The sequence below is a fragment of the Phyllobates terribilis genome, unplaced genomic scaffold (assembly GCF_046119375.1).
Source record: "Phyllobates terribilis strain yellow unplaced genomic scaffold, ASM4611937v1 Scaffold_7__3_contigs__length_470593459, whole genome shotgun sequence".
NCBI classification, from domain to species: Eukaryota; Metazoa; Chordata; class Amphibia; order Anura; family Dendrobatidae; genus Phyllobates; species Phyllobates terribilis.
The window spans coordinates 216,872,230-216,884,721 of NW_027362767.1; the positions used below are offsets into that span (position 1 = coordinate 216,872,230).

At 53.2% G+C, this 12,492-nt stretch overlaps 1 protein-coding gene across 1 annotated transcript; it reads left to right on the top strand.

Moving 5' to 3' along the window:
* The first annotated feature begins 218 nt into the window (after nt 1-218).
* PDCL (phosducin like) lies at nt 219-11,469 on the top strand. Its single transcript, XM_073637752.1, has 4 exons — nt 219-361; nt 2,728-2,917; nt 6,270-6,451; nt 10,810-11,469. The coding sequence occupies exons 2-4, from the start codon at nt 2,761-2,763 to the stop codon at nt 11,356-11,358; spliced, it is 888 nt and encodes a 295-aa protein (XP_073493853.1). The 5' UTR covers nt 219-361; nt 2,728-2,760; the 3' UTR covers nt 11,359-11,469.
* Nucleotides 11,470-12,492: the final 1,023 nt, after the last annotated feature.

Here is a 12,492-nt window from a genome sequence, read left to right on the forward strand (position 1 = left end):
ATACAGATGATGATGATGATGAGCCCAGTTATCCCTCTCCATCTTCTTCAAAAGGATTAGCTTACCCCCCACAAAAAAAAAAAAACGCCTCGCCTGATATATGGCTCTCCCGCCCCGCAGAGCGCAGTGCACACAGCACAGCCCCCCGCCCCGTCCCAGCGCCGAACCGCACAGAGTGGTCATGTGACCGCTCACTAGCACGTGACGCTTACGTCATACGCGACACTGGCAGACTTCCGCTCAGTCCGCAGCGCTCCGGGCGCCTAAGCTCCTCCTCTTCCGGTCACATGACATGGCCTAGTCTCCGCCCTGACATTATCTGCCCATCTGCTGCATTTTGTCGGCGGAGGATCGTAACAATGTAGGTATCGTGTGCGGCGGCGGAGCGATCCTCAGCTCTATACTAGTGGTCACAGTAACCCTTTATTGGCCGATCTGATCTGTGCAATTTGCAATCGATTTTTGAGAGACCCCCGTTTCTTTACACTGCAGGGGTGTTTAGTGTCCACTTTGCACTTGTGATCCCTGTACACACTGCTGCCCGCACATGCTCCCTGTGTGATGTCCCATTACCCTCTGCTCTCCTGCAGCGCAGCCCCTCACTACACGGTGTTGCCCCCGGGAGCAGTTTGTCCCCGCAGCCCCCTTACCTCTGTGTGCCCCGAGCTCTCGCTGACATCAGGCTGTAGAGGATGGGGGATGTGCAGTGTCTGTAACCATGGAGACACATGGATCTGCATCGGGAATGGAGACACTGATGCCGGCTTCTTCCTCATTATCTTAAAGGGATAGTCCAGTGAGACCCCGTCTGCCCGATAGCTGATCACCTGCTGATGGCTGGGGGCCGCACAGATCTGCAGGGACGCGACCCCCGCGCTGTGTGACTTTAGGCCAAGGAGCTGTCAGTGGCGCAGGAGGCGGGGAATCGAGCCGGAGTGACGGAGGCATCAATAACAAGCTCCAGATCTCTGGACCCTAAAAGAAAAAAATATATAATATACACTGGAGCGGTGGAAATAATAAGGGTGCTCTCACATTGTGTTCTGTGTCCTAAAGTCCCTGCAAAACGGGATCCAGATATATGCTCTCACCTCTCCCTTTTCCCCCCTACCCCCATCCCGGTGGTGTGCGGTGCTCTCGCCTCTCTTCCTGCTTCCCCCCATCGCGGTGGTGTGCGGTGCTCTCGCCTCTCCTCCCGCTTCCCCCATCCCGGTGGTGTGCGGTGCTCTCGCCTCTCCTCCCTCTTCCCCCATCCCGGTGGTGTGCGGTGCTCTCGCCTCTCCTCCCGCTTCCCCCATCCCGGTGGTGTGCGGTGCTCTCGCCTCTCCTCCCTCTTCCCCCATCGCGGTGGTGTGCGGTGCTCTCTCCTCTCCTCCAGCTTCCCCCATTGCGGTGGTGTGCGGTGCTCTCGTCTCTCCTCCCCCTTCCCCCATCGCGGTGGTGTGCGGTGCTCTCTCCTCCCCCTTCCCCCATCGCGGTGGTGTGCGGTGCTCTCACCTCTCCTCCCCCTTCCCCCATCGCAGTGGTGTGCGGTGCTCTCGCTTCTCCTTCCCCCCCCCCCCCCCATCCCGGTGGTGTGCTGCGCTCTCGCCTCCTCCCCCTTCCCCCCATCCCGGTGGTGTGCGGTGCTCTCGCCTCTCCTCCCCCTTCCCCCCATCCCGGTGGTGTGCGGTGCTCTCGCCTCTCCTCCCCCTTCCCCCCATCCCGGTGGTGTGCGGTGCTCTCGCCTCTCCTCCCCCTTCCCCCCATCCCGGTGGTGTGCGGTGCTCTCGCCTCTCCTCCCTCTTCCCCCATCGCGGTGGTGTGCGGTGCTCTCGCCTCTCCTCCTCCTTCCCCCATCCCGGTGGTGTGCGGCGCTCTCTCCTCCCCCTTCCCCCATCCCGATGGTGTGCGATGCTCCCGCCTCTCCTCCCCCTTCCCCCATCCCGGTGGTGTGCGGTGCTCTCGCCTCTCCTCCTCCTTCCCCCCCGTCCCGGTGGTGTGCGGTGCTCTCGCCTCTCCTCCTCCTTCCCCCCCTATCCCGGTGGTGTGCGGTGCTCTCGCCTCTCCTCCTCCTTCCCCCCCTATCCCGGTGGTGTGCGGTGCTCTCGCCTCTCCTCCTCCCCCCCCCCCCATCCCGGTGGTGTGCGGCGCTCTCTCCTCCCCCTTCCCCCATCCCGGTGGTGTGCGGTGCTCTCGCCTCTCCTCCTCCTTCCCGGTGGTGTGCGGTGCCCTCGCCTCTCCTCCCCCTTCCCGGTGGTGTGCGGTGCTCTCGCCTCTCCTCCTCCTCCCCCCCCCATCCCGGTGGTGTGCGGCGCTCTCTCCTCCCCCTTCCCCCATCCCGGTGGTGTGCGGTGCTCTCGCCTCTCCTCCTCCTTCCCGGTGGTGTGCGGTGCCCTCGCCTCTCCTCCCCCTTCCCGGTGGTGTGCGGTGCTCTCGCCTCTCCTCCCCCTTCTCCCATCCCGGTGGTGTGCGGTGCTCTCGCCTCTCCTCCTCCTTCCCCCATCCCGGTGGTGTGTGGTGCTCTCTCCTCCCCCTTCCCCCATCCTGGTGGTGTGCAGTGGTCTCTTCTCATCTCAATGATGGATGCAGCAGTGCTGTCACTCACTGCGCTGACTCCGGCTGCGGAGCAGTCTCCATGGTAGTTTATCCAGGATTTGTGCAGTTGTTGGCAGCGCGCTCCGTCACGTGTCCGCCCTTCTGTCATGTCTGTGTAGATTCCTGACGCTTTGCTCCTCCGTCCCGCAGATCCCTCGTCCGGTCACATATGATAGCGGCAGAATGACTGCCCTGGACGACAAGCTGTTGGGGGAGAAGTGTCAGTACTACTACAGCAGCAGCAGCGACGAGGAGGAGGACAGCGATCAGGACCGGAAGATACGACAGAGCGCTGGCGGAGAGTGTGATGGAGGGAAGGAAGGCAGCGCCGTCAACACAGGTAATAACAGATTCCTTCAGCCGAGGTATCAGGACACTGCCAGGAGCGTCACCGAGTGTCGCTTTCTACAATTCTTCTTATGTGATTTAAAAGAAATCTCCAGGAGCCAATTCACTTGAGCGATGCCGGTCACGTCTAGTGGGAATGTGGCCGGAAGTCTGCAGATTGCCGTGGCCGCCCGGTCTCACCACCATTAGTGGAGAATCCTGACGGTGTGCGATGTCAAGCTGTAAGGATTCAGCAGTCATGTGACCATGGAGTTATCAGCAGTCCGGACAACCCCTTTAATACTTTTCTGGGACTTTTAAGGCTTCAGAAGTCTGCAGTCACATAGAGTAACTTCGGATTTTTATCAGAAGGCCAGACAACCCCTTTAAACACACGTAATATACATTTGTGATTTTCTGTAAAATACATGACCACATTCGCCATTTTTAAGAATTTGGTGCAAAAAAAGTGTACGAATGCCATAAAAGAAAAAAATTACCTAAAAATTTTTTTGCAAAGGATGAATCTGGCCCCATAATGTGTATAGACAAGACCTCATGTACTCGCCATGCTGTGCGCATGGTCCCCAGATCGTGGTGCACAATCCCCCTGCGCTGCACTGTGGATGCGAGTGTAATCCATGGGGGAGATTTATTAAGACCGGCGTCCTGTACACCGGAGTATATTAATGGCTTTGGGGTATCTCAGGCTGCCGATGTGCCAGGAAATAAAATCTACGCTAGTAATGAGCTGGCGAAGATTTCCCTTACGATGTGCACTTGTTTTCTGTTGTGCATTAAAGTAAACTTGTTTTTTGGCGTCTGATCACGCCACTTCTTATAAAATGTCGACCACTTGAAAAAGAGAACTTTTAGTTTAGATTGTGAACCCCAATTGGCACCGGGACAGATTTGGGTAATGAATCTTATCACCCATTGCTAGGACCCGCATTGATTGGCAGAACAAGGAATTTTTACCCTCATTAGAATGGACTTCACATACTCGACCACCGCTCCATTCATTCCCTATGGAACTGCCGAGCTCTGCACTCGGGAGAATGCCTGGTGCGGCGCCGCGCTCGGGAGAATGCCTGGTGCGGCGCCGCGCTCGGGAGAATGCCTGGTGCGGCGCCGCGCTCGGGAGAATGCCTGGTGCGGCGCCGCGCTCGGGAGAATGCCTGGTGCGGCGCCGCGCTCGGGAGAATGCCTGGTGCGGCGCCGCGCTCGAGAGGAAGCCTGGTGCGGCGCCGCGCTCGGGAGAATGCCTGGTGCGGCGCCGCGCTTGGGAGAATGCCTGGTGCGGCGCCACGCTCTGGAGGATCTGGAGGATGCCTGCCTGGTGCGCTCTGGAGGATGCCTGCCGCGCTCTGGAGGATGCCTGCCTGGTGCGGCGCCACGCTCTGGAGGATGCCTGCCTGGTGCGGCGCCGCGCTCTGGAGGATGCCTGCCTGGTGCGGCGCCGCGCTCTGGAGGATGCCTGCCTGGTGCGGCGCCGCGCTCTGGAGGATGCCTGCCTGGTGCGGCGCCGCGCTCTGGAGGATGCCTGCCTGGTGCGGCGCCGCGCTCTGGAGGATGCCTGCCTGGGGCGGCGCCGCGCTCTGGAGGATGCCTGCCTGGGGCGGCGCCGCGCTCTGGAGGATGCCTGCCTGGGGCGGCGCCGCGCTCTGGAGGATGCCTGCCTGGGGCGGCGCCGCGCTCTGGAGGATGCCTGCCTGGGGCGGCGCCGCGCTCTGGAGGATGCCTGCCTGGGGCGGCGCCGCGCTCTGGAGGATGCCTGCCTGGGGCGGCGCCGCGCTCTGGAGGATGCCTGCCTGGGGCGGCGCCGCGCTCTGGAGGATGCCTGCCTGGGGCGGCGCCGCGCTCTGGAGGATGCCTGCCTGGGGCGGCGCCGCGCTCTGGAGGATGCCTGCCTGGGGCGGCGCCGCGCTCTGGAGGATGCCTGCCTGGGGCGGCGCCGCGCTCTGGAGGATGCCTGCCTGGGGCGGCGCCGCGCACTGGAGGATGCCTGCCTGGGGCGGCGCCGCGCTCTGGAGGATGCCTGCCTGGGGCGGCGCCGCGCTCTGGAGGATGCCTGCCTGGGGCGGCGCCGCGCTCTGGAGGATGCCTGCCTGGGGCGGCGCCGCGCTCTGGAGGATGCCTGCCTGGGGCGGCGCCGCGCTCTGGAGGATGCCTGCCTGGGGCGGCGCCGCGCTCTGGAGGATGCCTGCCTGGGGCGGCGCCGCGCTCTGGAGGATGCCTGCCTGGGGCGGCGCCGCGCTCTGGAGGATGCCTGCCTGGGGCGGCGCCGCGCTCTGGAGGATGCCTGCCTGGGGCGGCGCCGCGCTCTGGAGGATGCCTGCCTGGGGCGGCGCCGCGCTCTGGAGGATGCCTGCCTGGGGCGGCGCCGCGCTCTGGAGGATGCCTGCCTGGGGCGGCGCCGCGCTCTGGAGGATGCCTGCCTGGGGCGGCGCCGCGCTCTGGAGGATGCCTGCCTGGGGCGGCGCCGCGCTCTGGAGGATGCCTGCCTGGGGCGGCGCCGCGCTCTGGAGGATGCCTGCCTGGGGCGGCGCCGCGCTCTGGAGGATGCCTGCCTGGGGCGGCGCCGCGCTCTGGAGGATGCCTGCCTGGGGCGGCGCCGCGCTCTGGAGGATGCCTGCCTGGGGCGGCGCCGCGCTCTGGAGGATGCCTGCCTGGGGCGGCGCCGCGCTCTGGAGGATGCCTGCCTGGGGCGGCGCCGCGCTCTGGAGGATGCCTGCCTGGGGCGGCGCCGCGCTCGGGAGGATGCCTGCCTGGGGCGGCGCCGCGCTCGGGAGGAAGCCTGCCTGGGGCGGCAATCAGACATCCAACCTGACTCTTTATTTTGATACTGGGATAAAAGTGCTGCATTCTGCCAGTCGGTGCAGCTCCCTGCAGTCGGACCTCACCTGACCAGCAAGTTATCACTAGCCAACTCCTGTAATATATGCCTGAGCCACCAGCAGTATGGGGAATAAGTTCACACTGAGATTTCTCCTTAACCCTTCATACGCTGTGATGGAGTTGATGCAGGTTCAGGTGCTGAGTCCGTTGCGCACCCTGCAGGTGGCGGCTGCGTTATGCAGGCACCACCAGCTCCTAACAGCAGATGCGAGCTGTAACTGTTAAATAACCGCTGTCAGTCTCTGACAACAGCTTTTAAGTGTTGTGTTCTCAGTGGGGCGTCAGATTATGGATCTTGGAAGAAGGAGAGAAAAAAAAAACACAGAAAAATAAATGTTTTGACCGTTCTGTGGGTCAGTGGTGCCCGACGCTGGCACTAGTCTGGACTATTCTAGAACGCTGCCATGTTGTATCCATTATCACCCATAATTTTCTGTTCCCTTCTCACGAAACTATGGTTTGCTCAGGTCCAAAAGGCGTCATCAACGACTGGAGGCGCTACAAGCAGCTGGAGACGGAGCAGAGCGAGGAGCAGAAGAGGGAGCTGGAGCAGCTGGTCAAGAGGTTGTCCATGACCTGCAAGTCTCACCTGGACGAGGAGAAGGAGAAACAGAAGCAGAAAGAACTGGATGAAAAGTTACACGGGAAGGTAAAGCCGCCGTTTGTCTTTTCCTTTACATAGAATGAAAAACTCCAGACATTTCCTCCAATCCCGATCCGAGCTGATCTGCAACAGGGCAGACCTCCTGCCTGATCGGCGCTCACGTAGGTAGAAGGGGGCCTGGAAAATTACGATTTTTGCTTTTCAATAACTTTGATTATTTTAAAAAGTAGTATCATACGACATGTCTAGATGTATCTAATGGAAAATGATGATTTTTGATCTCGGTGTGTGACTCCGGACTGATCCCCCTCCTTGCACACTGTCCTGCTCCTCGTACAGCCGCACTGTGTCCTCCTGCCCCCATCGCACCATCACGGGATCTCCTGAGTCCAAGGTCTATTATACAGCAAGATGAGGAGTAGAAGACAGTGACACAATCAACACCTGAAGAGCTGAGATAAGGAAAGAGAGAGGGGTCAGGGGGAAGGAACTGACATGTTATCACTGACTTAAAGGGGTCCTCTCAAGTTTAGAAGGTATTCCCCACCCATAGGATAGGTGATCACTTTCCAATTGCTGTGAGGACGATTCCAAGAACCGGGTCTCAGAAGAGCCCTATGTGATTGAATGGTGGTCCATCGTGTACACGGCCCCTCCATTCATTCCTTTGGGAGCATCGGAGATAGGTGAGCACTTCTTCCATCTGATATCCGGCGCCCCCGTTAGAATGAATGGAGGGGCCGTGTACACGATGGACCACCGCTTTAATCTAATCTAGGGTCACACAACAGTATACAAGCTCAGTCCTATTTTCATCCTAAAAAGTGGGAAGATTTTTTTCTCACCTGTCATCCGTGTACAATCCATTTTTTACAGCAGCTATTAATCTTTTTTAGGGCCATTTACCTTGTCCTATGTTACATTACAATTCTGTATCCTTAAAAATCAGATGTCATATTGTGGCTCTGTACAGTATACGTTTTCTTTTCTCACACCCATAGACTTGAATGGGCGAGTCTCATCCGATATGAGGAAAATCGCGCATCCTGTGAATAGTTCTGCACCGCCCCATTGAATAACACTGATTTGAGCGTGATCCATTTTCTTTTAATGGGAGGCAAATCAGACCGAAAATATGGTTGTAGTGCACAAGCCCTAATAGGGGATAACCTCCAAACATGGAAATACCTTTTTAAAGGGTTTTTGCGTCCCACAGGATTTTGATGACCTAATCCGCACAATAGAGCATCAATATGAGACTGGTGGGGTCTGGCCCCCCAATCTATCCTGCAATTATTTTATCAGGAGGTGGATGGATGTAAACTCATTAATACACTGTGTTCCAAATTATTATGCAAATAATATTTTCTCAGATTTTCTCAAATTCCCTATATGAATTGCAGTCATTGTAATTTTCCAGTCAAATAACTATTAGAGTACAATTGAAAGGTTTTTGTATAAACTGCCTATGATAACAGGATATTTTTAAAAAAATAAAAAACTCAAACTGCACTCAAAATGCATGTCCCAAATTATTATGCACAGCAGAGTTTTCAACCTTTTCATTTTAATAAAGAACAAAAAAATGGTCATTTTTGAAATTATAAGCATTAGCAGGTTATTACACACTGAAATCAAACAGTTTTCAACTCAAAACTTTATTCTAGGTGATGTTACATTTGCACATAGGACCCCTTGTTCGAAAGGAGCTTCTGAACTCTCTCGTCCATTGAATTTGTCAGGTTTTGGATGGTTTCTGCTTCAATTGTTTTGCATGAGGACAGAATACCCTCCCAGAGCTGTTGCTTAGATGTGAACTGCCTCCCGCCATCATAGACACTCCTTTTGATGATGCTCCAGAGGTTCTCAATGGGGTTGAGGTCAGGGGAGCATGGGGGTCACACCATAAGTTTGTCCCCTTTTATGCCCATAGCAGCCAGAGATGCAGATGTGTTATGTGCAGCATGAGACGTGTGTAGCACAAGGGATCACCGCTTCACGTCTCCTAAGGAGACTATTAAAGCCAGTAAAAAGTAGAAGAAAAGTTTTAAAAAAATTCTAAAAGTTCAAATAACTTCCTTTTGCACCATTCATAATAAAAACAATAAAAAATACACATTTCATATCGCTTCATTCAGAATCGCCCAATCTATCAAAATATAAACTAAATCCGATCGGTAAACGGAGTAACAAGAAAAATATCAAAACGCCAGAATTACGGGTTTTTTTGGGTTTTTTTTGGTCGCCACAACATTGCAATAAAATGCAATAATGGGCGGTCAAAACATCGTATCTACCCCAAAATGGTATCAATAAAAACATCAGCTCAGATATGTTTCACTCAGGCTATCAGCCACAGTGATGTGAAACATGGAAGTTTTCTCCTGCAGGGTAGGTACAGAGAGGGTTAATCAGCCATGTATAAAAGGGCGTGTTCTATGAGAATAACCATAGAGATGGGAGGGAGGTTGTTCTCCATATCTCCACCTCAGGGTGTGGTCTGGGCTATAAAAACCCAGCCTTGTGACTCGGGTATGGGTCAGTTATTGGAGAGGCTTGCTCCAGAGAGGAGCTTGCATGTGTTGGGCTAAATCTGAACTGTGTGTGGCTATCCCCGAGTGGCCGGACCCTGGTCGATATACGGACTGTGCTGTAGTTTTGTTTTGTTTTGGTATTATGCCGAATGGGCTGTGTTTACTGTATGGATTCCAGGGTGGTTTATGACATGTTTAAATAAACCAACCCAAAATTTAAAGAAACAGTGTTCCATATCTACCTCTGTGTACAGCTCAGCAAGCCGCTTTACCACAACAGGAATGCACATGGTCACACTACGTGTGTTCTCCAAATACTGATTACAGCTATAACATATTCTTGTATTCTTGGGCCGGGTTCAAATGAGCATATAAAAAAATCATCCCGAGTTTCATCCAGAAAACGTTGGCGATTTTTCTTCACTTGTCATCCGCACGACATCAGTTTTTATACAGCAGCAGTTATTAAAAACTTACACTGCAATTCTTTAACACAGGAAGCTGTATTGTATCTAACAAATCAGATGCTGTATAATGGCTTCCTATGGAATCCAATTTAAGGTATTTATTTTATTTTATTTTTTGCGCACCCAAAAAATGACTGGACGAGTCTCATCTGACGCAGAAGAAACAAGTTCATGCTGCAAATTTTAATGCTTAGAATGGATCTGTAAAAAAACCCTCCGCTACACCGCCCCATTGAATAACATTGGTTTGAGTGCTGAGCGTTGGTTGACAGACAGCACTGGGAGCGATAATATGAAGGAGCTCTTGTATCTGTGATTTAATCACCTTCGTCCATGTATAAAGGATGACACCGCGTCCTCTGCACAGTTGTATAATCCTATGGTAACATTAGCTTCCTTTACTCCACATTTACACCAGCCAATTTCAGCCTGGTGGTAATTTACTCTGACCGACAGAAAACCAGAATGAGAGCGATGGTTAAAGCGGCGGCCTTGTTCCCATCCAGCGTCATGTAGCCGGCAGCGCCCCTCTGGTTACACTGCTGCTGCCGATAGCCATGATCCTTATGTCTGCATAAACCATCTCAATTCCTAACGAATGAACGTTCTGCTCGTTGCTCCGGTGATCGCTGTCTACACGCGCTGAGAACCGGAAACAAACAGTCTTGGGAATTGTCGGCCTTTGCACATTGAGGCCAGGTGCAGACGGCCGCCTTTCCTGATACCCAGACTGCAGTGCACAGACTGACCGTACAGCTCCTGATTCCAACTCGTAGCCTTAAATATCTTGTATGCTCGGTTCGGGAAACCAGTGGTCGGTCTCTGCATTGCGGCCTGTGAAATGTGACAGTCTGATCCTTGCCACAGTCAGGACTCTCATCATGTAATTGGAACAGAAATCTGCAACAAAGGGTCTCTCCACCTCATTTCTTTTTTTTTTCTTCTCTTCTCTCCTTTTTTCTTCTCTCCTTTTTTCTTTCCCTCCTACTCCCCCTTGTTTTGTTTTTTTCTTTTCTCCATTTTTCTCCTCTCCTTTTCTCTTCTCCTTTTTTTCTCTTCCTCTCCTTTTTTTTCTCTTCCTCTCCTTTTTTTTTTCTCTTCCTCTCCTTTTTTTTTTCTCTTCCTCCCCTTTTTTTTTTTCTCTTCCTCCCCTTTTTTTTTTTCTCTTCCTCTCCTTTTTTTTTTTCTCTTCCTCTCCTTTTTTTTTTTTTCTCTTCCTCTCCTTTTTTTTTTTTCTCTTCTCCTCCTTTTTTTTTTCCTCCAAGTAAACAAATGACAGCTAATCTCCCCATGCTTGATCCTTCCATCCCCCGCTATCTGTTGTGACGTGTCGGAGGCCCCCATACAGACTAGACGGTCGGCCGCTCTACTCTTAGTCTGATGGACGTTCCTTCTTTTCCAGATGACGATGCAGGAGTACAACCAGCTGCACAAGGAGGATGATGAAGACTTCTTGGAGCAATACAGAAAGCAGAGGATCGAGGAGATGAAGCTGCAGCTCTGCCAATCGCAGGTTTACAAGAAGGTGTTTGACATCAGCAGCGGGGAGGAGTTCCTGGATACTGTAGATAAGGAGCACAAGAACACCCTGGTGATCATCCTGATCTATGAAGACGAGGTGGCGGGCGGAGAAGCTGCCAGCGGTAGCATCATCTGTCTGGCAGCCGAGTACCCCGGGGTGAAGTTCTGCAGAGTGAAAAGTTCCCTCCTGGGCACCAGCAGTAAGTTCAGTGAGAACGCTCTGCCCGCGCTGCTGGTCTACAAGGCCGGGGAGCTGGTGGGGAATTTTGTCCGGATAACGGATCAGCTCGGGGAAGATTTCTTTGCCGTCGACCTGGAAGCGTTTTTGCATGAGTGCAGCTTGTTACCAGAGAAGGATGTGCAGCGCTCGTCTATCTGTAATCCGTCCGTCCAGTGCTATAGTGACGACAGCGACCTGGACATAGACTGAGCCCCCAACCCCACCCCGGCCCCTGTATATAGTTACAGCATCTTTATATGTTAATTTATATTAGTTTATACGATAACTGGCAAAAATAAAGCATTACCTGTTTTACCAAAACATTCTTATTTCTTGTTCAAATACATCATGAAGTTCCTGCTCGAGCAACGAGGTCTCAATACAGCCATTGATTGGCTGCAGTGGTCACATCATTGCTACAGCAAAAGGTAGACTATCGGAGGACAGGGCATCGGTGCGGTGAGGATTGCGGCTTTAAAAAAAGAGGAAAAAATTAACTCCATTCTGGACTTTTGTAAAAAATAAATACTTTTAAGGCTTGGAGCCTTCATGGTGACACTTGGCCACCTGCGTGCCGAGGGGGGTTGCTTGTCTTTTTTTTTCCTCCTCTAAGTCAGCATATTCGGCATTTTCTCACAAGTGTTTTTATAGGGAGAAAAAGCTTGTGAAACTCATGTATACTTTAGAAAAAAGAAGTTGGAAACATTTATGAAAATCCAGGATATCTTTTTTTTTGTTTGTTTTTTACAAGCCATAAGAAACTGCAAAAAGCGTAGGATCCTGTAGACACTTTAAGCTTTTGAAAGCCCAGACAAGGTGAAGAAGAGCAGCATGATCATTGCACTGACTGTCATCACGGCTCCAGCAATCATTATGTGACCTTTTGGGAATACAATTTTCCATTACTGGATTCTGACTATTTTCTGACTATGGAGCGTTACATGACCTATAGAGATCACTATGACTGAGGAAGATGCATTATTAGCACACAACCAGTAGTTAGCAAGTCTCAATGGACTTGGGTATTAAAGTAATTACCGTATTTTTCGGACTATAAGACCCACTTTTTTCCTCCAGAATTTTGTAGGAGAATGGGGGGGTGCGTCTTTATAGTCCGAATGTTGGGAGGGGTGTGGGGGGGAGCGGTAGCGGTGGAGGAGCGGGGCACAGGAAGCAGCAGCCGCCCCCTGCATCCTACACTGTCCCCACTGCTAAAGAAAATCAATATTCACTGCTCCCCATGCCCATGGGGCATGGGGAGCACTGAATATTCATACTCCTTAATAGCGGCACGCAGTGTATCAGCAGCGCGGCTCCTGCTGCTGCCGGGCGATAGCGTGTGCC